The 27,592-nt window shown below is 39.8% G+C and overlaps 1 protein-coding gene across 1 annotated transcript; it reads right to left on the reverse strand.

The window, feature by feature from the left end:
• Positions 1-443: 443 nt before the first annotated feature.
• vwf (von Willebrand factor) lies at positions 444-25,658 on the reverse strand. Its single transcript, XM_005802036.3, has 53 exons — positions 25,553-25,658; positions 25,382-25,433; positions 25,126-25,269; positions 24,776-24,878; positions 24,486-24,694; positions 23,748-23,869; positions 21,903-22,122; positions 21,708-21,830; positions 21,515-21,626; positions 21,375-21,421; positions 21,149-21,285; positions 20,897-21,035; positions 19,786-19,886; positions 19,506-19,701; positions 19,213-19,428; positions 18,211-18,457; positions 18,022-18,116; positions 17,719-17,870; positions 17,540-17,643; positions 17,328-17,466; positions 17,084-17,218; positions 15,809-15,955; positions 15,571-15,711; positions 15,219-15,317; positions 14,989-15,145; positions 14,458-14,625; positions 14,230-14,365; positions 13,836-14,145; positions 11,730-12,879; positions 11,539-11,643; positions 10,720-10,863; positions 10,440-10,583; positions 10,200-10,364; positions 10,044-10,090; positions 9,782-9,959; positions 9,381-9,622; positions 8,907-9,096; positions 8,436-8,777; positions 8,108-8,346; positions 7,538-7,640; positions 7,385-7,456; positions 6,999-7,103; positions 6,693-6,898; positions 6,469-6,618; positions 6,280-6,396; positions 5,971-6,151; positions 3,486-3,526; positions 3,291-3,407; positions 2,981-3,079; positions 1,210-1,338; positions 1,077-1,116; positions 893-990; positions 444-744 (listed from the first exon to the last, which is right to left on the reverse strand). Exons 1-53 carry the CDS (start codon positions 25,556-25,558, stop codon positions 559-561), a joined length of 8,547 nt encoding a protein of 2,848 aa, XP_005802093.3. The 5' UTR covers positions 25,559-25,658; the 3' UTR covers positions 444-558.
• Between the last annotated feature and the right edge of the window lie 1,934 nt (positions 25,659-27,592).

The following is a 27,592-nucleotide window of genomic DNA, read 5'->3' on the forward strand; positions in this document are numbered from 1 at the left end:
AAAAATAATACTACAGACAGGACTGTACAGTAGCTTAGTTGGTAGCACTGTCCTGGTCTGCAATATTAGCTTCTTTCTGCATGAAGTTTGCATGTTCTCCCATTCCATGTGTAGGCTTTGTCCCAAAGATACAAAAACATAGCTGTGTGATTACTCTGAATTTTTCTTAGATTTAAATTTGTGCATGAATGTTGTTTTTCCTCTGTGTCTCTCTGTTCCCTTGTGATGGAATAGCAACCAATCCAGAGTGTACAAAGTCTATTGTCCAATGACCCCTGGAGAACGGCACTATTACCCCCGCAATCCTGCAAGGACAAGCGGGTAAAGTCAATGGATGGATGTTGGTTGAAATATCAGGCACCTCTAACGATGGAAGCTTATAAAAACTCCCAGCATCAACTTTTACAAACATATTTTTAAAAAGAATGCACAATGCAACAAGCTAAACTTGCAGAAACTGAGGTTTGTTTTATTGGTATAGTATTTGTGTTTCTCGATGGGTACATTTTGCTTGGTTACACACAAAGCATCTACATTTAGCAAACTGTTATTGTCTCTCTAGTTGCAATGTTTGGACACACAGTCGCATGTAGTTACAGACTGGACAGTGTGGTGGCTGCGCGTGCCATTGGCGCACAAGACGGGCACGCTGAGAGGCTCTGTCTTCACGGCTGCACAACACACACACTCCTGCTCTACGGCAGCACTCTGCAGGGAGTACATAGATTTGCTGCGACATTTGCCCTGAAAGACAGACAGACAGATAAACAGGATTGACTCATGCATAAGCACCACAGGCCAGACTGAACAGGTGGAAGGGCGAAAGAAAAAAAAATTTAACTTTAAAGGCCAAACCAAGGGCAGAATGTTAAATCTGTCTACGCTGTCTCACCTCACAGTAGTGCAGCTCAATCTGTTGCTCTGATTGGCAGTCATCCACTTTGACATAGTTGAGTGTTCCCGCTGTCCTGCGGCACTCTGGCTCATTACCTGTGTGCATGCATTTGTTTTTGTTTTTTAAATCTGATCATTCAAATTTTCTCATAATAATCCAGTCTTGAAAAAGAATCACTTACAAGTCTCACAGCAGGTTTTACCAATTTGGCTGACTTTGCCCTGTCAAAGACAACACACAAGTAAAACATCTGAATATAACTTAGTGTTGAGAAAGGAAAAGTAATTGCGTAATAAAAGGTCAGGGAGCTGTACCCCTTGATCTAGGCAGGCTTGGCGGTTAAAAGGAGGGCAGGTGGTCTGTTTGGTCTCCAGGACAAGATCTCCTCTGCTGTTCACACCACAAGCATACAAGTAACAGCCATCCTCATGGGTTGAGTTGACCTGATAAGTTTATCACAGATGCATATAAGATCAGGCGTTTTGATTCACGTCCTTTCCTATAAACAGTTCATGTGCTTGTTACCTACACCCTTAAGGATGTTTTATTTCTTTAAATTTATGTGAAGAATGGGAAGAAAGGTGGCTTGCAGGAGAAGCCATGGTGGCATGAAACAAAAATGTGACCCCCTACATATTCCTTTGTTTTTAGCTTTTTTTGTCAGAATTAAATATTTCAGATCATCTAAACAAATTTTATTATCAGACTGTAGGGTCAGACTGTAAATCAAACAGAAAATAGCAGTCGCTATAGGACGATTTTTTTTACATTGAGGGTAAAAGTTGTTTAAACCCTAATTATGTATGTAATAAGTTATTTGTCACTCATGCTAGAAGAATTTTGGCCAACTCTTCTATGCAGTATTGTCTTATTTTACCCAAACTGAAGTTGTTGTTGTTTTGGGGGGTTTTTTTCGCTTGAACAGCGGACTTGAGTCTGGGTCACTCCAAAATCTTTATGTTGTTTGCTTGCTGATGTGCTTTGGATCATTGCGATGTCCTGAGCCTTAACACAAGCCTGTTACAGGACAGGACATTCTCTTTCAGAATTTTTTCATGACTTCACCAATAATGCAAGTAGTCTCTGTCCTGAAGAAGCAAGTCATCCCCATTTTCACACGTAGATTCAGATTTGGAAGTTTGGCTGTTTTTGCTGCTGTTTTAAACTTTAACCCCTGTGATGCACTGGAATGAGACAGTCTGTTTTCTGTCCCATTCTAGTGCATTATCACAGGAAGAAGACCAGGACGTCTCCACATCTGACTTATGATGGAGCAAAGACAAAGCTTAACTGTTTTTCCTGTTTGTTTGTTTTTTTACCGACAATAAAATAATTTCTATTGTAAATGTAAAACTTAACAGATAAGAAGGCTGTAGAACATTAACATTAACATTAAGAAGGCTGTAGTAGGTTGATGAACTACTTTTAGTTGCAATGTGATTTTAATGGAAGTTGTACAACTGACGCAGACAGTAGTTAATGACAAGGAGCTGAACTTTAGAAGTCAGTAAACATAAATTAAATAAAGAGCACAATTCTGCAGGGCAGAGGAAATGTGCACAACAAATTGTGAAGCTGAGATATCGAGCTCTGGGTATAAAAATTTAGGAAATCATAATGGACACACGACTACAGCACTGTAATAAATTTTAAGCCCTTTAACCTATAAACAAAAGTCCAAAAGCTGCCTTAAAAATATGAGTGAATTCAACTTTCAGACATGAGTTAAATCCATGCTGACAAGCATAAAATAGTCAGGAGAGCAGTTTTCTACTATAACTTTGGAAAACACATAAAGCAATGTTTTGAGTAAACAACTCATTATAGCAAATTGAGCTGGAGAGATTAAGTAGGTGCATTTAACCTATGGGGACTGCCAGTTTTACTGTGAATTATCTCTCTTCCATTCTCCTCTTTGACTTGTTTTTCCAGGTGCTAGTGACAAAGTGGTGGGGAAAAACATCCAAATTCAAAATGTGTTAAAGAAAAAGGTTTTAACAAACAAAACTTTATCTAAACATTTTTTTGTTTATTATATACTATGTAGCACATGTATCGACGCCATCTTCTCCATATAATACCCACTTGCAGACTGGTAAGTTTTCCATCTGGCTTCTGTATGAAGCAGGCAGTGGCAACACAGCGCCCACAGCAACTGTCTTCCTCCTTCTGCATTGCGTATCCCTTGCAAAAAAAATAAATTGTTAGCTGTTATTTCAATGACATAAAAGAACGTTAAGGGGAGCCTCTGTTTAATGATGAGCAGAGAGGAAATGTAGTCAGAACCTAAGAGCACCTCTTATGAAAGCGATGGACATTTGAGTTTATTAATAAGTTATGTAGAGGACGGGAAACAGTGATGGTCAAAATGGAAAATGATGACGTAAGGAGTTACCCTCGGGCAGGATGGACAGCTGGCTTGCTTGCATGACAGTTTGTATTTCTTCACTGCTCCGTTCTCCACTGTGCACTCACAGTGTGTGCACATATCCACCATCACTCTTTCGCCTGCCTTCATAAATATACATACAGTATTTAAAACCAGAGTACAGAAAGCGCTGTCCACATTTTATTGCTGTGGATGACTTACCCCTATCACAGTGTGATTGAGAACACAAGCATCCATTCGTGCTGGCGAGAGAAGAGCAGAAAAGCATTTTTTTTTTCAGTTCTCTGAATGTTATGTCAACTCTGTCAATTTATAAGGACTCTAAGTTACCTAGCTTGATCTGTAAAAGCTATTTAAGAGGTCAAATCAGGATAACTGGCTTTAAGAATGCAGCAATGTAATGGAGACATCTGCAGGACACCGTGTGCAACTGCAATTTAACCAGGCAAGTTTCAGTAAGTTAAATATTTTAAGAAGATATTTAAGACCATTTACGTTTTTAACATACATGAATTAAAAATAACTTAAATTAACTTAGTGACTTGAAAATTACAACCAAATATATATCTTATGCAAGATGACGAAAAACAGCTAATTTGATGTGCAATTTAGTGTTCTTTTACACCGAAGGTACATAAATTTAATGAGCATAACCTTAATTTTCAAACCCAGTATTAATATACTAAAATCCCTGCTTTCCAGTTAAACCTTATTAAATATAACATGCTGCAATGCCGTTTCACAATCATATAAATAAAAAGATTTTTCTTTACTGACAAACATAGGCTGTATGTACGCTGTTCCATTACATCTGGTTTAAAACTGATAGTAATTCAGAAAAAGAGTATTACACCATTAATCAAACGAGTGCTAGTAGTGTGATGATCTTATTGTTTCATGACTTAGACCACTTGCCATATATTATGGAGGCATGAATTCTGCTTTCTATTAGAAAATCTTAAAGAGAATGTCGGGCTATCAGTTGGGACTTTAAGCTCAAGCAAAACTAAGAGACAATGATCACACCAGCAAGTATACCTCTGGATAAAAAAAAAAAGTTGTGTTGTTGTTAAAGTCTGAATTCAAATCCTGCTAAGTTTCTGTGAAATTACTTTTAACAGGCCACTAAAGATCTAACACCCTTCAATGTGGCTGAATTTAAAAATAATATTTCAAAGTAGAGTTCCAATTCTTATTATATACGGAGCCCTCTAGGGGACATGGGGAATTTTTTTTCTTTTGCGTTCCCTCGCAAAACCTTTTGCGTTCCCTCGCAAAACTTTTGCTTTACCTCGCAAAACTTTTGCGAGGGAACGCAAAAGGTTTTGCGAGGGAACGCAAAAGTATTGTGAGGTAACGCAAAAGTTTTGCGAGGTAACGCAAAAGTATTGCGAGGTAACGCAAAAGAAAAAAAATCCCCATGTCCCCTAGAGGGCTCCGTAATTATAAGATAAGTAGTATTTCAAAAGAGCAGAATAAATCTTATGGTTTTTGAACAATAACATATTTGTTGTTAATCTGTTGCCAAGAGTTGAGTACGTTTTGTGGTAACCACGTCCTATGACGTAAACATCTGAATTGTAATTTTGCAAAATTTACAAACTGTCAATTTCTTGTGTCTAAGCAGAAAACCAGCATTTCAAAAGAGCTTATGTTTTATAAACAATAATATTGTTTCTTAATTTGGTGTTAAGAAACAAGCATTTTATTCTGGTAACGAACTTCCACGAAGTATAAACCAAATTTTTAGTTTAGTGTTGAATGTCTGTTTTATAATATATTAACCAACTATGACAAAAACAAAAAAATCACTTTTCTGAAAAATTCACTAACAGCACAATTCTTGTTATAAGATAAGTAGTATTTCAAAAGAGTAGATGAAATCTTATGGTTTGTGAACAATAACAATATTTGTTGTTAATCTGTTGCTAAGAGATTAGCACGTTTCCTGGTAACCAAGTGCCACGAAGTAAACATCTGATTTTTACTTTTTCTAAATTTTCAAACTATACATTTCTTGTGTCTAAGCAGATAAGCAGCATTTCAAAAGAGCTTATGTTTTATAAACAATAATGAATTTGGTGGTAAGACATGTAAAAGTAAAAATCAGAAGGCAGTGCATTAACATTAGCACAAACATTAACAGTTCACCCACTGCCCACATTAGCTTTAGCTTTCTCCCAAAAATAAGCTTTTTAGCTATTTTATTTATTTATTAGCCACGTTTAGCACACTGAATGGAGGAAGTCAATGTAAGACAATATGCTAGTTAGTTATACCTCACATGCCACTGGCACCATTTAGGCTAACATTAGCATTTTGGCTATTTTTAGCTTGCACACTAATTTTAACATACTGAATGGAGTAAGTCCATGTTACTCAACATGCTTGTGACTCTCCACATGTTATTGAGTACATTGTGTCTTACTTTAGCATTGATGCTGATGTTTAGCATCAGAACGCTGGGTTCCAACCGACGGGCATACTTTGGCAGGCCCAGTTTAAATGTCTTAAGAAATTTTCTAGTTTTTAAATGTCATTCAATTTTAAGACCTTTTTAGCCTCAAACCCTGTTTACATCAGCTACACAAGTCATTCATGTACAATTTCATAGATGATCAAAGTTCTAACTCATGTTTTCTGCCAATGTTGGCGTGTATGTGTGCGTGTGTATGGGTGTGTTTACCACAGTGGCAGCGGGGGCAGCAGTCCTGAGTGTCACAGCGAAGCTCACTTCCCAGCGGACAGCTTGTAGTCTCCATACTGCCACAGCTGACATTTGTTGTAGAGATAAACACCTCGTCTTTCACTTTCCTACACTCATTTTCGACACATTTATCATGTGCAGACAGCCACTTCTCACCCACCTACATTCAGAGAAAGTGAAGCAAACCAATCAAAATATTCTGCGTTATTTTTGGGGGACACCACTGATTCTTTTAGGTAGAAAGACAAAAAAGCACAGTTTTATAAAGTATTTAAGCAACCTACATACCCTTCTGAGCTTTCCTCCAATGACTGTGTCCCCTCGCATTGCTCCCTCAGTCTCTATGCAGCTGGCTGGTGTACAGTCTCCACAGCAACTCCCTTTTCTCTCAGTGTATGTAGATCCCTGAAATGTGTTAAACATTTTTAGAAAACATTCAATAACTGTGCATATTTTTCACATTTAGTGCTGCCTGACCACAGGACAGTTCCGATTGCAGACAGGTGGGCTGCACTGGGCGACATGGAGCGATGTGTCTCTGTCCTGCAGCTCTGTGCATCGACACTTCTCGCATCCTTCCTCCCACTCACTGCCCACTGGATGAACCACTCCACCGACTACACACACCTGGAGACACACATTGGCCACACAGTAAATGAATTCTCCAGTGTGTCCAGGAGTGCCACATTCAGAGAACTCACCTTGTCAGGTTGGCAGAGGATTTCTGTGCAAGCGCAGTCATTGGTAAAGGACGATGTGACAAACCCAGTGGGGCAGGAGTGGGTGGAGTTCTGGCAGTTACATGTACATTCAAAGGAGTCACAGCACTTTGTCTTTTTTGTGGACAGCTGGCGGTGGGCTGGACAGTCAGGGGGGTCTTGTTGGGAACACTCTTCCTTTTTGCACACTAGATCAGAGAAAGAGAAATGTGGCATAACAAAAAAATCACACCTAGAGCGTCATCTGTTTAATGCTTGCATGCATTGTAAAAGAGACCATCAGCCTACCGCACTCATGAATAGGCTGGCATTCGCCGGGGTTTTTCAGAACCACTGTTTGACCGTCCTCACAGCGAGGGACATCAGGCAGATCACAGTTCACCAGATCACACACTGAGGTCACAAGGTGAGACTGAGGTCAGCAGTTAATACATTAGTATAAACCATATTATTTATGGGATATTTCATAATTAATTCATCATTAAATATTAGTAATTCTAGAAAGGTCTTAACTATTCATACACTTCACAGAAAAGTTTGATATTTTTGGGATTCCACTACTGTTTTCAAAAGTGTATCTGCTCTACTTCTCTTACTTTGAAAAGCTACTGTAAGATCCCATGTTGAAATAAAAACATTAACATATTTTTATATACATGAATATCCATACATACCGCACTCGTACTCAGGGCAGCACTTGGATTCTTTCTTCTCCTGCAGGATCTCGCAAGGTCCGCACACTGGAGCTAAACACACACCCATGCTAATTTAAAAGGCTGACAAAAGTTTAGCTGATGAAGCAAGTGGGAGTAAAAGTAAATAAGAACCTTTGACATCATTGCATGGTCTGGCAGTGCAGTTGATATGTTGCTGGTCCAAACACATGCAAATCAAACATGGGTTGTCATCTGGCACCCAACTCTGCATATGCTGTTTAAACAGAGGGAAAACATGTTTCCTTTCCATTTAGAAATAAACAGCAGAGGGCAGTAGGATCACACATTTGGGATGTGAGCTTTTCTGTAACACTACCTTATATTCCACTGGTGCACAAATATTATGAAAAGATGCAATTACAGTATTATGGGTGAATATTGTGGTTACTATATCAATTGCAATCAAACAAATGTTTGTTGATTGTCATCTTCAGAACTTTTCAATGGCGTCTTTTCAATCCACCAGCACATTCCTTCAAGTTTTGGACAAGAAAGGCATCTATTTTCATCCAACTGGGCAATTATGCTTTTCCCTATCTTAGTTTGAGCTTTCCTTTACAACTACAATATTGCACACATTAAAACAGGGATTCCAATGATTACTAAACATTTTGTCCAGTTTTACCATAATATCTTAACGATCTCTGATTCTTCTTGGGCTTTCAGTCCTTCATGTCTCACCGCATATGTGTGTCCTTGATGATCCACACACTGTCTGCAGGATTCCGGAGAAACGCATTTTCCGTGATGCAAAACCGTCCCTCCAGTGCAGAAGCAGCCCTCAGTAGGTGTCGCCATACATGATGACTCGTTGTGCCGGGTAGTCGACCAGTCGCCTGGCAATGCCTGTATACTGCCACAGTCCTCCACACATCCTGTCCAACATGCATCATACTCCATAGCGTTTGGACAATGCAGTGCTGCACAACAGAACAGAAGAAGGAGTTAGGATCCACCTCCAAGAGTTAAGATGTTTGTAGTAAACTAAGGGTTATGCACAGTGACTTACGGCAAAGATGAGGGCTCCTCCAATCCACACACACACCACTTTGTTTACAGAGGCGTGCATAGGCTGATATTATCTCACACACATCTGACTCATCACACGCCTGCTCTTCACACTTGATGAGGAAAACCTGGACAGCAATATAGGCGTGGCATTTTTCAAACACCTCAGAACGTAAGGCTTGACATCCCATCGCCACTCCAGACACGCACACCGCCTTCCGTTTGGGCAAACACACACCACCATCTCCGGCCACAGTCCAGTCCGAGATGAAGGCCGGCTGGTCGGTGGTTGTGCTGCCATTACGGAAAGACAGGACATTAACCTTCGCCTCCCCACATGCACCTGTGAGAAAGGTATAGACAACACAGCTCAAAAGTAACACGGCCAAAACCAAAAGGGACAGGAAGACACACTTTTCGCTTCCGATAGTTTGCATAAAGCTGTGAGCAAATGGCTCGCCGGTTCTGTTACCGCAGAGTCCAGCAGTGTGCCCACTGGTTTCCGAACTGAGCAAGGTGATGGTAAATTCATTGCTTTGAGGGGTAAAAGTCAAAACGTAGCCTTGATCTGATTTCAGCTGCAGCATCACTCCTCCGTAGCGCACCACCTCCAGACCAGAATGTCGCCAAGGCAAGGCAAGCTCTTCTCGACCAATCATGGCCTGTTTGTGGAGAGAGCAAATAAGAGCTTTTGCAGGAAGTGCAAACATTTTGATAAACTACAAAAACTGATTATTTTCTTGAAGTCAGAATCAATAACACAGATTGATTCTGTTATTAATGCATAGTTTTGAAAGCCATGCATCATTTTCCATTTTCTACATAATTATACATTCCTTTGTCTATACAACACGTAAACCCAAATAAAATAGTTTCTGTTTTAACTTGAAAAAAATTGAGAAAAAGAGTTGTTCTAACTATTTCAAACACATACTGTACAGATTACCGTAATGTCATCCTTCAGCAGCAGTGTGTATGGTCCATGGGTCACCTCCATGGATTTCATGCAGATCTGGCTGTATTTTGCTGAGTCTTGACAAGGTCCGGTGTGAAGTTTGACCTCTGAGCCTTCGCTGTTGCCTTTACTGACCGTTAGAAGTGTATAGGAGCACAATCCCTCTCCTTCCAACCTGAGAGCCAGGCCATCGAACCTCACTACATGGTTTGTGGAGCTGCCCATACATATGCCTATATACACACACAAGGGAAAAGGGGAAGGAGTCAAATATATGGTCCAATTTGGCCTGGGATGCTTGCCCTTTTTATTAACAGTTAGCAGGTGGGAAATGATGTGCTTGTTATACAGAGAGGCAAAATATCAACGTGCAAGTTCTTTATTACACATACAAGGACATTCCCAGCGGCAGCCACAGGCCTCCTCTACTCTGACAGGGGGCATGTTGTTTCTGCATGCTGGCGGCTCCAGTCTGTCACAACTGATTTTGTGATTCTGAACCGTCACCGCTCCACTGGGGTGGCACAAGACAGAATGGCAGCCATCGTCAAGCAGCCACGATTCACCAGGCTGCAACAAACAGACGACTGATTACAGAAATGATTACAAGTAATTGTAAATTGGCTTTGAAAACGATCCAGCCATATTACAAACCTTCCTCTCATTTCCGTTATCATCAACACACAGTCCTGGTGGACCAGCTAAAAATAACCAAGCACATTTTTATTACTGCCTTTAGTTATTACTATAATCTAAAATGCAGGCTTATTTTCTACAAAAAAGAGAAAACTGTTCATGCTTAGTGGGCACCTCTGCAGATTCTCTCCGTGTAGCTTTTGTCCAGAGTTAAAAATATTCTTAACTGGTCCATGTTGTTTAGATGCAGAGTATTGTCTTGGTTGCCGTGGTGACCGAGAACACTAAGGTCATTGCTGTCATAGTTTGGCCCAACTCCAATGGGGAACACTGACACACCTGGAAAGTAACTACAAGCAGTGAGACTCTGTCATGTCAGGAAGATTTTAACTGTTTTAATAGTAGCCAGGTTACCTGCTGCAAATGCCTCATTAGCTGCCTCTTTAATATCATCAGTTGATTTTTCTGTCATCACCATCACGACTACCTTCGGGACACCTACTCTCCCACCGCTGACAGATGAGATGGATGCCTGCACAGCGAATTTTACAGCTGACCCTGCAAATGGAAGGAACAGTTAGTGTACATCCAGCTTGACCTGTTTCCAGTTACCTCCAAAACCCTCAGATGTCAAACAATGGTTCCATGAGGAAACCAATGTCCTCATGACAGCACAGAGATTAATGTTAATTACCTAATGCTGGAGCTCCAGCAGTCCTGGTTGGGATGCCTTCCACCTGCTTCAGAAGGTCTGACTTGCTTTGATGACTGTTCCACATGAACTCAGCTGTGTTTATGTCTCCATACTGAATTAAGCTCACCTGAGTGCCACCTGGCCCTGCGCATGGAAAAAAACAGTGAGACATTTACATAATTACCCTTTTTCTGTTTAAACACATTACAGTTTGTTCCGAAGTACTACAATAGTTGGACTACATTCAATCATGACAAATAAATTGAGGAAAATAACTCAAAACAAGGATTTAGACTCACAAATTTGAAAACAATAAATAAAAGGAACAAAATAACAGCATAGTATTCCATGTGTGTTTATTGCAATTGTAGATGTTTTTTTGTAAAGTGTAATATTATTTACCCAGACTATGTCAATTATAATTTAAGAACTGGGTATGTATAATTTGAAAGAAAATCATATCACGTGCTAGATCTTTAAATTTGATTGAGGTTCTAAAAAGACATGGTAGGAATGTTAGGTTGAGTAATTGTACATCTATTAATGTTTGGCATCCTGGAAATACATAGCCCTTCATAAATTTTCAACTACTGAAAATAGTTTTGAAAATAATTTCCTTTCACAATTTGTTCAATAAAACCTAGTTATTCAAAATTACAGATATACAGTAAAGTTATTTATTGTTTCTAGAGATTATTTAACCTGTGCATTTTAAGTAATCAGATGTTTTAAAATGTTTCTAAAGAGGACAAACTTTGATAACAGACTGTTATGATAACAGTTATCTCTGCATGTACTGAAGGAATGTGTCACACCCACCTATATCAGAATTACTAATAAAAGTCTTGACAAAGGTCTTCATGTCCTCAAACTGCTCTCCGGCCTTTAACAGGAACATAACATCAAGAGGCTTCTTGCATGGCACTGTGTGATGATACATTGTTATATTAATGTGGCTGATAGACCTCTACTGGAAAGATACTTGAAAATTAGCCAGTTTATGATACTACCTGTGAGTGGCAGAGTGGAGTGAGTTGGGACGATGAGGGGTGGCAACGTAGGAGAGAGGGGCCTGACTGTGGTCTGTGTGATGTTGACCACACGATGGACTAGAGACGTCAAACGGCTGTAGTCCTCAACCATCATCGGACGCTGAGGGTGGCTGAATTGCACCAAATCTGTTTCATGCACCTTTGGTCCAACACCGATGGGATACACACGTGTTTGAGTGCTAGTAGTTGGTGGGCGTGTCACTGTATCAGTGGGGGGATTTTCAGTTACAAGAAAAACGAGTTGAGGTGGGGCAGGAACATGAGGAGGATGAATTGTAGCCATTTCCTGAAGAGTCGTGGTGACAGCTGCTCCGGTGTTTGTCTTGCTTCCTCCTCTCCAACGAATCTGCCGCAGTCGTTGCAGCAGGTGCTCTCTCTGCTGCCTCAGCTCCCAGCGGCTGATTTCCACAGTGACTGTTATAGAATACTGGATCACTGTGATGCTGATAAACTCTTCCTTTTCTGTCAACTGAGAGATGACTTCCTCCAGAAATATTAGAGACTTATTGAAGTTGGCCTCACCAACAGTATCAGAACCTTCTATGATGAATGTCACATCTGTGGCTGGAGGGTGGTATGGTGGTATTGTGGCTGCAGGAGGCAGGCCAGAGGGTGCAGTGGATGCCAGAGTGCTGGGTACATGTTGTGCAGGTGTTGTTTTCACATAAGACACAGGGGAAGTGGTGGGAGAGGCCCGACGGGCTTTACTTGGTGTAGGTTTTGGCATCTCTGGCTCCATCCCCAAGGTGCAAAGGTAATCTGTTAACTCCAATAGACGATCAGACAGTTCACCTGTGCTGCTTAGGACATAGGCCCTGTTGTCTGGGTTGGCCTTGGTGATGTCATTAATCTGACCCATGTTGACACCAGGACCAAGCGCCACTGTCAAGGTGGTGATGGCTTTCTTACGGAGCATCTTCACGATGGCACGGACGGGACGAGGGTTACCACTAGCGGTCAGAATAATTGCTACACGGCCAGCATTGTCACGCTTGTTCTTGTCATAGATGTTAATGGCAAGATACTTGACAGCTTCGTCCAAGAACGCTGCATCTCCCCCTGTGTAATGAAGCTCACGCACAGTCTTCTTAAACAGCCACTTCTGAACCTATAGGTTTCAAAAAGCATAAGAAACAAGCATGAGGCAACCAAGTCTGAATGTTTTATATGTCATTCTATTGAAAAGTGTCTTCATATAAAGTTGGGGCATCTCTTGAGGATGTGGCTCCTCTAATGCATTTTGAGAGATTGTAGTTATACTTGTTGCTTGTGCTGCTTTGTCTATCACACGTTTTTCTTCTAAAAAAAAAAAAACTTTTCAGATGGTTTTATACAGCCTTCTGTGAACAGCCAGCTTCTTTGGTTATAACCGTTGGTACATCACTTGACTGTGCAGGGACAGCACAGGCTTCCATAACCATCAAGCCATAACCATCAAAATGGATAGAAATAGACACTTATGAGTAAAATCTATGAGCTTTATGTTTTGAATTGAACTACTGAACTAAATAAAACCTTTCTTTAATATTTTAATTTGAGAAGATTCATCCGTATTAGTTGGAAACATAACTTTTAGCATATTAGCAATTTAAATTGATTTTAACACTACCTTCATTTGTTGGCTTTCCGATTCTGGGTTTTTAACATGTTAATGTGATAATACTTAGCTATGCCAGTAGGTGTAAAAATGTAGCTATTTTGCTTTTGTTTTATTCTGTTATACTGATTCTTAACAACACGTTGAGATGATTGGTCTGCTTCGACTTCAGTTACTTCAGAAGTCTTTAGCTTTAGTTTCAGCTTCTGCAAGTCAGTATCTTTTTGTACTTCAAGATTTTTTGCTCTATCAGTATTTTTACTGTTTTGCACTTTTCAAATTATTCTGCTTCCTTTCATTCCATCAGCAATTTCTATCTTACAAATTTGCTAATAACACTAGCATAAAAACATAAAAAATGTTTGAGTTATAATTTGATGTAATATAACACTGCCTTTTTATTATTCCTAAAGCCATCAGTGATTCATTTGTGTAAGGTCACACATGGTCAATATTTGCTACTGTACCTGCAGGTCATATGTTTTAACTCCAGAGTGGTAAAGCAGCACTGTGGCTCTAGTGTGAGCTGAGCCCATACGGAAACGTTCAACCACTCCGACTATGAATTCCTTGGTGGCCTGAAATTCATCTTCAGTCAGTGCTTCTGATCCATCCAGTAAGAAAGCCAGATCCATTGCACGGTCACACATGCCCTCAGGCATCAAGGTGGTGAAAGGCATCGTGGTAAAAGTGCCGTAACTCGGTGTTGGTGTGGGAGTGGACAACATGTTGAGGGAGGTGCAGTCTTCACAGCTGAGAGTGTTGTTCTCACAGTGGCTTTTATAGGAAAAAATAGATTGACTTTAAATTAACCACACTTTGGTTCCATTTTATAAAACTATTTGTTATTCTGTACATTACCATATTTTGCAGTGTGTTGGGTCGTCATGATTCAGGATGACCTTGTTCCCATGGGATATCCTCTGACCCTCGTGGATACAAACCTGACACTGAGAGGGATCTACGCATTGCATTGCCACCTCATCAAGAATTTGACCTAAACAGATTAAGTTTAGACTGACACTAAATTACACTATCAATATCGTTGTATGTTTGATTGTAAAATAGTTGTATTTTGTGTCTTGGCACCTGGTGGGCAGTAAGCATGGCAGCCTTCCACACACATCAGTGAACAGTGGAGGGGATCTGGATGCTGGCAGGTAATTGGACAGGCAAGTCCGCAGGTGTTATACCTCCACTGGCACAACTCCTCCCTTGTACCTGCGAGCTTAGGGTTCAGCTCTTCACAGCTCATAGCTAGGATTTAGTGAAACAACTTTAGTTAAACAACTTCATTTTAGTGACTTAGTCAAAAAGATAAGATTCTAAATTTGATGTTCTAGTCTAAAGATAGTCAAAACAAACTTTGATATCTATGTTTTGCAGATTGATTGAAATCAGCAACAAAAAAATTAAAAACGCCTAAAAAACATTATACAAATGGAATTAGATTGACAAAGACGACACAAATAAAAATTAGTAGAAATAAAAAAAAATAAAAATCATGTCAAAAAGATTATATTCAGCTTATCCAATCTCTTGTCAGCTTCTATAATAAACCTCTATTTTTAAAAAATAAAAAATGAGGACATGTATTATCAGTTTGATTTGATCACTCACGGCAAAGTTCATTGGATCTCCACATGACAGACACTCCCTTCTCTGAACAAGCCTGAGCGTAAGCAGCAATGGCGTCACAGAAACATGCACAATCCCCCACAGACGAGCATGAGCAGGCTGCCTCAACACACATCTCTACATAAGCCTCTGCATCCACCTGGAGACAACAGAATGAACATTAGAGGAAGGAAGTGTTGATGAGCAACTTTGGAGCTATTACTTTTACATACCTGGCTGTTGCATTCTTTGAAGAGTGGACCAGTAATCACACGACACGATTGCTCCACTGTAACCAACTTTACAATGTTATCACTGCAAGGAGCTGGCATCTGAATATCCAAAAGGAGACATACATCAGCAGCATTTATTACTTTGTTTATTAATTGTATTCATTGACTGGTAGAAGGGAATACTTAAAGTTTTGCAATGTAACAGCAAGTATCTTGGGAAGCTTAGTATGTTAATTTTCTTTCAACCGGAAAGCATACTCCTTTAGGTTAATTTAGATGGATTGTAAACCATTGAGTTATTAACATACAGACTGTACATGTGCAGAAATAGTGTAAAACCCCTCAAAATTACCTCAGTTACATCAGCACAGCTGGGAATGACTTTCCAGGAATTGCCAAAGTGTGAGGCATCCACCTCCATCTGGTTGTTACTGCTCATCAAATCATTGTTGACATTTCCATCAAAATTCCCACACAGACCACAGACACGACCCTTCACATGACAAAGTAATCATGACAAAGAAAATTGTATTAATTAAACAGATGTGAGTAAATCAGTTCAAACTGGAGTTAGACTAACGCGGTAGTACCCTGTAGGAAGCTGAGATGTGAACAAGGAGGCGAGTTCCTCTGTCCCAGCTAAGGGAGATGTGTTTCCCCAACATGACGGTATAAAATTGACCAGATCTGATAATCTCCACTTGGGAACTTTGCAGCACAGGCGTCTTCATCGTCACCTGGATGGATGCATATAGGACATACAGAGGTCATGTCTGAAGTACCTTGGTTGGGATATTTGCAAAGGGGCTGAAGAAAATTGAAGTAATAGGAATGTATTTAATGTTATGAGTAAATATATTGAAAAGTAACCAAAAAGTTTTATATAATGAGGTAGATATGAATGTAGTGGGTTTTGCACATTATAAGGTTTGTGTTTTTTGCATGTGCAATGCCTTGCCAAAGTGCTCATACCTGTAGAACAAAAAAATACTCATTTTTCTATCATTAAAAACACACAATCACTTGTATTTCACTGGGAATGCTTTGTAGTAGAACAACTTAAAGTGACACTAAACTGTGTAGTGAAAATAAAACGGTACATATGGTACAAGCCACAACCTAGCTTTAATCTTATATGCAAAATGGAATGTGTGGCCAAAAAGTAGCATTGCACATCACCTTGAATGCACCATCTACATGTGAAACATGGTGGCAGCATCATACTGTGGTTTGGTTTTCTAAGTGACTCCAAACAGACCCCCAGAGACACTGTGAGGTGGTTTAGTTAGAAGTGTCAAACTCTAGTTCAGTGTTCCTCAACTTTTAGATGTATTCCTGTTCCAACACACCTGAGTCAAGTGGGTGTATTACCTCCTGAGCATGCAGATAAGTTCTATAGTCTTGCCAGTGGTCAAGAGACACATTGGCCCTTTATGCAAATGAATGCAACATTTTTCTGATTTTTATTTGTAAAACAAAAACCAAGCTCTACTTTATATTGGTCAATCACTTTAAATTTATATGTAATGTGATTAATTGTGAAAAGGTGTGCGAGTTCTAAATACTTCTGCAAAACAATGCATGAGATTCTTGACAAAAATAAACTTGTTTGCTTCAAAATTTAAGGAAGCTATAAATGAAAAAAAATGATTATATGTAATTATAATAATAACCTTTATTTAGCCAGGTTTCTCCCATTGAGTTCAAAAGATTGCTTTTACAAGAGAGACTTGGCCAAGACAGGCAGCATACAGAGAGAGGGAAAGAAAAGACACAATTTGGCTTTTTTCCAGGTCAATGTTAATACCACCCTAAATAATTCTATATATAAGTAGAATTAACAGTTTGGACTGCTTGTGTATTACCTCTCCATCCTGCATTACAATCAAGCCGCCATGGTAGAAGATAGTGACAGCTTTTGCACAACGATGCCCGACAATTCCACATGCCTCATTCTCCACCAGCACTCTGAAGGAGCCTTCCTCTGCGTGACACATATCCTTTTCACATAGGATAGGTGGAGAAAACATACTAATCAATACAAATTTACTAAGAACCAGCTTACACAGCAATCTGGAGTGGGACTCTGCAGATCTGTTTGCTTTATACCTGAACCAGGACATATTGGCATAGGCCAGGAAAGGAGTACTTAAGGCCATCAAATGTGATGTAATGCCCCTCCCCCACGGTGCGGCACACACCATCACACAGTTTCTGTGTGCAGCGCCACTTCCTGTTCTCACACACACTGGAAAATATAGGAGAAACATGTCAGGCAAACTGCTTAAGGTTTCCTTGTTATTTGCCAATTGCCATTTTACCAGGTGTTGCAGTCAACGGTGATACTCCGTCCTGCAGAGTACGGCCTGTTGTTATGGTAACAGGGACACTGCTCTGGTTGGATGCAGTCTCTGCGATGGCGTACCTGAAATCAATCCATCAGTCAATCTCTTTGCTCTTTTTAAGTGTTTAACGAACAAAAAGCAAACACACCACTTACTGTGCCGGGTGGACAAAGGCAGCCAGGGATGCAGGCAAGACTCACACATGGTAGGTCCAAATTCTGGCAGGTTCTGGCACACTCCAGCCCCCTTTCACCTGAACTACACTCTGAATGAACAAGGGGAGGAGGGCACTGGGCTGACCGTCGCTCTGCAAACAAAAGTTCATTATCTACACCAAATAATTCTCAATTTTTGTTGTATCATGAGAAAAAATAAAAGAGTGACTCCCAAAAACATGTTGACTAATAAAGAAGTGCATGACTATAACTAGCAAAAACAGAAGGAATATAAGATAGTACCTCTTGATGGCACTGTGTCATCATCATAGAAGAGGTCAGAAAGAAATGATGTCATCTCTGTGGAGCTGCACCGCATGGCCCCATTCTCACAGTAGCTGCAGGGTCAAATATAAACACCAATTATGGTAATGCAATAGAATCATGCATCTTCTCAGACCATTTTCTGCAACTGCAGATGGAGTCACATACCAAATGCTGTTGTGATCGGCATAGACGTCACTGGGCTGATACAGCTGTCCATCGTGTAGGCAGGGGCACATGTCCACAGTCACACACTCACCAGAAGGGCTCAGGTATTTCCCAGCTGGACAGAAACAGCCCTCCTCACACACTCTCTCTCCCTCACAGCCAGGCTCAGCACCCGAGAGAGAGCGGCATGTTCGCTCACATGTACTTCCACAGGCCTCGTACAGCTGACCTCCATGACACTCCATCTCTGAGAACATCAGATCAAATGGAAATTTATTATAAATTCTTGGTTAGTTTACATTTTTTCCTATCTCCATTTTAACACAGGAGTTTAAACAGTGAAAGTGCCATTAAAAGCGTGTTGATTTTTATGTAAAAGTTGTTCAAAAATTCACTGTATACGCTGACTATTACTGTGTTACAATGTCCTAATCTTGCATGGATGGATGCACATGTGCTGATGGATGAAAATTTTTAAATAATTTTTAAAATCAGCCAAACTCCATCGAAGTTGTAATAGCTGAGTTACTCAGTTGGACGTCTTTTGATCATAGACTGTAAGACGGTTTAAGCTTGTGGTAGCTTCCTTTGACCAACTTCCTGTCAACATAAACAAACACAGTTCTTGGTGACAAAAGAGATGAATTTTGTGAATAAATAATGTATTTCAGATCTACATTCAGCTGTTAGACTCCATGAAAATGTGGTTGAAGAACCTATTAGGACCTATAAGTTAGACTATTTGACTGCAAATAATATTTGTTTTTAGAAAAAGGATTTTTGCATCTGCAAAAAGATAAGTCAACTTCAAACACAGAGACATCAAAATGTATTTTGTGGTTGTGTGACGTCTGAGAATTAAACAACAGAGTTACTGTATATGACAGTGTCAAAAACATTGCTCTTTCAGTTTCAAAAAGGATCCAAAACAAGCATTAAATCAAATGTTTGTCTTAGAGACAACTTTGAATAACTGGAAAGTGAGTTCAAAATGAAAGTTACCACAGAGTGAATGGGATCTCCAGTTGAGCAGCACTCCTTTTGCAGAGCAGGCGGCTGCATAAGCAGACAGAACCGAGCAGAGGCACTGCTCACCGTCTCCACAAGCGCACACGTCATACCGACAAAACCGCTGGAATGGAGCAGGATTCACCAGAAAATGGCACGAGCTGAACACATCTGACATGATCACTGCACACGCCTCTTCTGCATAACGCACTGGAAGGGCCAGATGAACATATGTTGATATTTGTTATTTTTAATACAACGGGATTCAATGGATGTGCAGATGATACCTCTTTTGGGATTTGTTGCACATGGATCAGTGTCATGCTTGTGAGTGGATTCACAATCGCCATTGATCCTCCAGGCCTGCCCAAAAGCCTGGGGACTTGCTTCAACCAGCCCAGAACCAGACAAGAAGTCATCACCATGGTTTCCATTGTAGTTCCCACACAGACCACATGTCTGCCCTGTCCATCGTGGCCCCAGCTGGGAAAGGTTTACAGGATTCAGTACTGTTGGCTGTTTGAAACTTTACTACAGCATTATCACTGAAAACATCTATAATCCAACCTTCAGAAGAACACGACCCCGACCGTCCCAGTCCAATCGAAGGTCATCACCAAACCTCACTCGAACAGAAGACTGAGCCGATCTGGCAATATGCAGATGGCCTGTAAGATTGCATACATAACCAAGTGTAAATGCGAATTCAAAATAAATGTAGGCCTACAGTTTTGAACTAATGTTACTCCCAAAGTTTGTCCCAGAATGGAAAAAATCCCCATGTATCTGAAGCATGTTGATTGGCTATGACACAGAATACATATACCTTCTAATAATTACATAAAAAATGCAAATGTGTGACAAATCAGAATAAAAAGCAAAAAATACATGGGGAAACATATATGCTGAAAAAGAGTGCAATTTGCTTTTACACTGAGCATGAGTGATATATGACAAAAAGTAAATAAAAAATAGGTTGTCTGATTATGATCTGACCTGTAAAATCAAGCTTAAGTAGTGGCACCTGTCTGACAAAATGAGGTAGGCTAAAATATCTCAAGAAACCACACATATAAAGTCTTGATAAAAAAAAACAAAAAACAGATGAGAAATAAAGCCACCATCTAACACACTAGAAAAAGTTACAAAGCCATCTCAAAGGCTCTGGGACTCAAGTGAACCACAGTGAGAACCATTGTATAGAAAGGAAATGTTTGTGAGCCTTCTGGGGGCTGGCCGATCAAAATTATTCCAGAAATACATTAATGACTCATCCACAAAGACCTTAGTTAAAGTCAACATTTCTGATTCAATTTTAAGAAAGACATTAGATGTAAAATGGCACCAACAAAAGCACATAGAGTGGCCAAGTGGGCTACTGGGTCACTCTAAGTAATTACTTTCTCACGTAGGAGCAGGTTAGGTTTGGAGCCTTTCCTTTATTAAACAAAAAACACTGATTTAAACAGCATTTTGTATTTACTCAGAGAATCTTTGTTTGATTTTAGTTATTTTTTGATGATGATGATGATTATGATGATCTGAAACATTTAAGTTTGACAGAAAAGAATAATCAAAAGAAATTTGTAATTGGGCAAATGTTTCACCACACAACAATACAGTATAATTTGATTGATTGTAAAATGCAGTTTTTCACCCATATACCAAAAATACACACCATGATTCATTGGGGTCTGGATGTCCATACTGTTGACAGACACAACTCCTCCATGCTTCAGCTTCACTGTCATGTTCTCCAGAGAGGGCAGACTGAGTGTCACTGAACGTGTGCACACAGCATCCTGATCATCTGCACACTGGGACATAAAGCAACCAAAAAATGCTTCAAACTATTCAAACCTGTTTTTGTCAGGCGAACGTTGCATTACAGCTAAAAATATCAAATAAAAAGCGTAAAATCAAGAATTACCTGCACATTCTCAATGATGACAGAAAACCCGTTATTTGTGCAATCCTTTGCCAGGAGATACTGACAGTGACCAGTAAAGGTGAAAAATTTGTTGTCAAAAGACTTGAAGTGAGACTGCCCAACAACTAAACACTCACCTACACAAAAAAAGAAGATTCAACACCTGAAATTGGCTCCACAGAATGTCAACAACATGCCTGAATGTGGTGCTGGACACGTGTCTCACCGGGGCAGCCTTCATTGGTACATTCCCAGGACCCGTGGCGGCACACACTAGAGTGGCAGATAAAATATTTGAGGCGTAGCTCATTTGGATGCTTTACTTTTTATGCACATGCAAATCTGTGCATGGCTACTGCTTCTCACCATGTATTACAGTCCTGAGAAATGGTAGATCCTGGGGGGAAATGTCTCCCCATGTGTGTGCAGGAACATTGAGATACCTCCACACAGCGATTCCCATCCAAAACCTTTCCAGCTGAAACACATGCACATGCCATGTTACTGCTGGCAACACTACAGCTAAGGGAAGAGTTATATTTAGTCAGTGAGAGCTTACTGGGGCATGTACAGCCATCCACACATTCCTCCTTGCAGACCTCCTGTATGTTGAGACTGTGGCAGGTTGTAGAACAGGGTTTGGCGCATTCACTGTACTGCATGCCAATTGGACACTTGGGAACTGCAAAAACACATGGCATGTTTTACTTTACAAACTTTTTTATTACGTTTTTTCCAGATTTAACAAACTTACAGCACTGGCTCTCTTCCACCCAGCCGTGCAGGAGTATCCCATGAGCATGGCATGTACGAGCGTATTCCAGTAAGAAAGGACAGGAGCAGTCTTCTGGATTTTTCTGGTCACAGTAGCAGGCCTCTGCCTGACACAGGGACAGGAACGCATCGGGAGAGACCAGGTGGGAGCAGTGGAGAAACACACTAGAGGTCTGCAGCACGCTGCAGCTGGACAATACCTGCACAAATAGACATGTAAATGATCAACTCTTCCTGTTTGAATGGAAAAACTACACATACTTCTTATGTTTTAGGCTTCATGCAATTAAGGCTTTCCAGTGATGGGATTTTCGGCTCCTTTTCAAGATGCGGCTTTAATGGCTCTTCTTACTGTGGAGAGCCGGCTCTTTCGGCTCCCAAACGGCTCCCCATATATATTTTTGACATTATTAATTAATTAATAGCTTAAACCTAATTTTATAATATTTGTTTCATTATTGACATTGTTAAGCACTTATGATGAGTAAATATGCCGCATAACAATGCTATAGCAATACCAATGCGTGTGATGTCCGCATGTGCCTGTGCAGGTTGTTTGTCGAGTCTGCACGATAGGAAATGCTGACTTTGCACAGTCTGCACTCTGCCCTGGAGCTTGATGTAGCATTAAAATGAGTCCAAATCTTGCTCCGTTTTCTGTCACTCATTTATTTTCACCTATTCAGTTCTCACACTGACTCCCCTTCTTTCTGTCGTGCGTGCTTCTTGACCGCTGAGTGAGTGTCTGTACATAAACACCTGCCGACGAACGCTATACAGCTTGGCCAATTGCCTGCCGTTTCCACAAAAAAAGTGGAGATAAACTTTTTTTTCAGTGTTTTCCCGCCACATTATTAATTGAAACTATATGTGATTGGTCAGATGTGTGGAGCACACGCTTGACATGAGGGCAGTGGACCAACCGAGGGAAGAAAAACTCTCCGCTCTAGCACTGGCAGAAGAGCAAAACGCGCAAGGAGAGGGAGAAGGGGGGGAGAGACAGCGAGGCACCGCAGGACAAACAAAAAAAACGAAGTGGGGAAAAACGATCGGCTCTGGCACTTGCAGAGCACAAGCAGAACGACAGGGAGGCGGAGAGACAGCGATATACTGTAGAAAAAAACCCGGCTCCCAAATAGGATCCTAAAACGGCTCCCATTGTGGAGCCTGTTCCAATCGTTCACTTCAAAGAGCCGGCTCTTAGAGCCGGATCGTTAGCGACCGACACATCACTAAGGCTTTCATTTACCAATTTATTTGTTACATTAGTTACTAACAAAATCTTGTCTTTTTTATCTTTGGCAGAAATTGTACATTCTCTGTAAGGCACTGGAGTGACAGCCAAAAACACAAACATAAGATGTGCTATATACTGTTGGGATATTGCAACACTTAATTTTTGAGTGAAATTATTCTAATGAAATGAGTGACTTGAGTGAAATGATCTACTTCACAAATCTGATGTTAGATAATGACATTGTACTGAACACTTAGTCCATTATCGTCATTTATTTAAACTCCATTTAAAACACCATCAGTCATTTTCTCCAAAATGGGTTATAATGCTTTGTTAGTAATGACGATGATTTGTCAGTCGGGATCTGACAAGTAAAAGTCAGATCATGTCTTCTGAAGTGATGTACACTTTCTGAATTTTGCAATAGAAGAAGGAATTTAAAAAGGGAAAGACATAATCATGTGGGGAAGTTCAGATATTGTTAGACCTTTCTGTTGTCTTTCCACTTTCCTCTTAACATCAAGATTTAAAATCAGATATACTTTAATATTCTTAGAACTGCTCATGTTAGTGTTAATTGTCTGTTACCGCTGCAGTTCCCTTTGTACTGTTACAGGATTGAGTGGGATCTGAGACGCGTCGACAAGCCTGGTCAGCTCCCTTCACAGCCCAGGAGTTTGCAAAATCATAACTGTCCTCTGTCAGAAATCCTGAAAGCACACAAACATGAACAATGACACACATAAGAGATGACAGATTCTCCTTAATCTCATCCTACCACAAATGTCTTTGCTTGCTTTAATCCTGTTATCTTTTCCTGTACTCAATGGCTACTCTTCCTGTTGCTGAGTTCTGGTGATTCAACTCATTTCCTAAATTCGAGGAATATTGAACTCTCTCTTGTTCAGCTCCAAAACTCCCTGACATACAGGTGACTTTCAATTAAATAGAATATCAACAAAAATGTGCTTATTCCACTGGTTCATCAAAAAAAGAGACTCATATAATGAGTAGATTTGTTATACATACTGATATATTTCATGTATTTATTTTTGTTAATTTTGCTGATTTTGTTTGCAGCTCATGAAAACCCAAATTCCACTTCTCCTAATTTCAAACTATTGCATGAAACAAAATTTATACCATCCATCCATTTTCTTACACCCTTGGGGTCAGGAGGGGTGCTAGTGCCTATCTCCAGCGAATGTTTCGGGCGAGAGGCGGGGTATACCCTGGACAGGTCGCCAGTCCATCGCAGACAAAATTTATATCACTATTCTAATTTACTGATATGCACTTACAAAGTATTTCTCTCAATGCACCTACCCTCCTGAGCAGTGTATTCATCAGATGGGATTGCATTAAAGTTGCCACAGAGGCCACAGGTGCGATTGGAGTGGAGTTTAGTCATAGTCACGGCGATGTTGGCCGCATTATCAATGGTGACAGCGAAGCCAAACTCTTCGCTCCAGAGTTTATAAAACCCAAGCTCTGAGCCCACAAACACAGCATGAGATGCATAGGGAAGAGACAGTCTGTGAAAAGGAAAATTAATTTCTGTCATTATCAATGATTTGATGATTTTTTTGTGTGTTTAATCTTTATTATTTTTTCACCTTTTTCCTCCTTGTGAAAGCTGTCCATCTACAGATAGGTGCAACTCGAAGACATCCCCCAGAAACAATGTTATTCCTGTCCTTTTGCCATTTTGAAAATCACCTGTAGCGATTCAAAGCATATGTTTACATGGGTGATACAGCTGCATCTGCATAAAAAGAATGGCATTGGAATTTAAAGCTAATAATGAGGGTTCCTAAATAAAAACACATTTTTTACCATACATTCTGTAGCAAGTAATGTCTAATATAACACTATCAATTAAACAACAGAAAATGAATGCTAGATTTTAGTGGAAGGGCATTAAACTTAATTGTTAACTTAAATTAATTTTCTTCATGTTACTCACCCAGCAGAGTGAAGGAGTGATGGTTGCAGTCCCCAGCCAGAAGGTAACTGCAATCTCCTGGAAACTCATATATAACCCCATCAAAAGTGTAAATATGATGTCGTCCGAAAAGACTGCATCTCCCAGTTATGCTTGCCACACAAGCTGGACACAACAATATCCAATGAGTATGAAAATAGCAATGTGCAACATTAAATGCGGGCTATTTTATGGAAAGTGAGAGTTAACAGAAATGTAAAACTTGATAGATATACACCTGTAAGCTGCAGGAAAACAAAAATTCCTTGCAGATGCCTCTTCATGTGCAACTGAATTAAAAACATAGAAGTAACCATCACAGTTAATTACATTATTGACATTCCTTAATTATTAACAAATTTGCAGGTTTGGTTAACAAGCTCTTCCTCAATTCTCAAACTAGTCCTACCTCCATTGCTCCAGACGCCCAGAAAGGGAAAACAAAATTCAGAACAAGAGAAAAAAAAAACACATTCAGACGTTACATGATCAAGAGATATTGTGATGGTCAAGAACTGCTTTGGTGGGAACATAAAGATTTGCAGCTACTGTAGGAGATTTGGTTTATAACACAGACTGTACCCCCGCCCAGCTCTTGAGGGGTTTCCCTGAAGGCCACCCCCCTCACCAGGTTATGTCAAGAAGGAATATCATTCTGTCTGCAATGTGGTGCCTGCAGACTGACACCATCAAACACAACTCAGCAAGACAATGCCAGGATATGCCTACTGATCGCCGGGCTGAGTGATTAGTCCACACATAACGTATCTGTACCAGCGCCAACCCAAACAACTATAGTGGAAAACACTCTCACCAGAGATATCTCACGCAATAACACTGTGTCTGCGGTGTCCCAAGCATGGACACTTTATTGGATTGTACCAAAATCTCACACACACACACACTGAGAACAAGTGTTGATAAAAGCTCTCAGGTCAAATGGTTGGTGATTGTGTGGAATTTAGATAAAGAAGGGGAAACTGAATATTAATTTCTGCCAAAATGTCTCAAATATAAATAAATCCATTGTTTGATCCATGATTGCTAAACCATCTGCTTTATATGACAATTCATCTATAAGTTCCCCCTTTATGGTTTTTGTGTTGAATATATGATGATTGCTAAAACATCTGCTTTATATGACAATTCATCTATAAGTTCCCCCTTTATGGTTTTTGTGTTGAATATATGATTTAATTACATTTTTAGAGCATAAACGTAGACTTGAATTTTGTTTAATACTACTAAAATTGCACAATCAACTGTCTGATTAACATCGTTTTAATCTATCTCTGCTAACTTGTTATGTTTCCTTTGCCAATGATGCTTCCTTCCTACAGAAGTTTTGTTGTTTTGAAGGACCTTATAAAAACTTGACTTTGTTACATTTGGTTTAATTTAGTGACTCACTTATGTTGACATATGATTCCTGATATCTAAATGCTCCTGCTGTCTGAGCATTTACATATAGGAAGTAAATGCTCAGTAAGTAAATAAGTAAATGAGATTTACTTGCTTGATTTGAATAAGTAAATCTTGACTGATTATAAAACAACAAAAACATCTCTATAGTCACCATACATAACTAACATTGCCTACAATGCTAGTTATTGTGTGCAACAGTTGCATACAATAAATGCAACTGGTGATTTTTTAAATCACACACTTCATGTATTTAGTTTGCCAGAGTATTTAAGAACTTCCATTTAGTAACCCAAGACTTCCTGTTTCCTTCCTGTCTCGATTGGTTGGTCGACACTGAGGCGGATGTCAACCAACCAAGCAATGCGAAAGAAAGAATAAAATGCACAAAATGGTAATATTCATAAACCAAAAAATGATAACATTAAATTAATTTAATGTTAATGTTAACCTCAGTAGCATTCCTTCCAATCCCTACAGTCAGATTGATAGCTGTAAAGTTTAAACTGTAAATGTGACTAACATGGCTGAACAAGTACACCTGTTAAAAACTGATTTTTAACCGTTTCCTACCTCGCATTATACATTATATTGGTGCAAACAAATACAAGTTACAAAGTTCTAAGGAAATGAAACTGATTTTGTGGAATGTCAAAACCTGCCAGGTCTTTGAACTCTATTTGTGTCTCCTGTGATGCACTTCCAGTTTGAATGTGTGGCTAATAGGGCCATAGGTGTTGAATTCTACTATCAGTATTGGGTATTACCTTTGTCGTGATGTCACAACATCATTGTATTTTATGAAAAACCTTTACCCATTCATAGATCAATTGACAATCTGAGAGTTAAGTTTCAAAGCTCGTTGAGTGCTAATTATTAATCAGGATAATTAGAACATGAGTTATACCACAAGTTTCATTTTCGGCTTCAAACATCAGTATCTATTTTTCATCATTTCATCATTCATCATTTTTCATCAGCACAGTAACTGCACAGCATTTCATGAGACTAAATAATGTTATTATGT

Source organism: Xiphophorus maculatus, chromosome 2 (genome assembly GCF_002775205.1).
Source record: "Xiphophorus maculatus strain JP 163 A chromosome 2, X_maculatus-5.0-male, whole genome shotgun sequence".
Classification (NCBI taxonomy): Eukaryota; Metazoa; Chordata; class Actinopteri; order Cyprinodontiformes; family Poeciliidae; genus Xiphophorus; species Xiphophorus maculatus.

Coding starts and splice junctions, on each gene's coding strand:
- vwf (XM_005802036.3), bottom strand. Junction 21,422..21,514: donor TCTCAGGACTGTAATACATG/GTGAGAAGCAGT, acceptor CTGCCACTCTAG/TGTGTGCCGCCACGGGTCCT. Junction 21,036..21,148: donor TCATCATTGAGAATGTGCAG/GTAATTCTTGAT, acceptor TTTATGTCCCAG/TGTGCAGATGATCAGGATGC.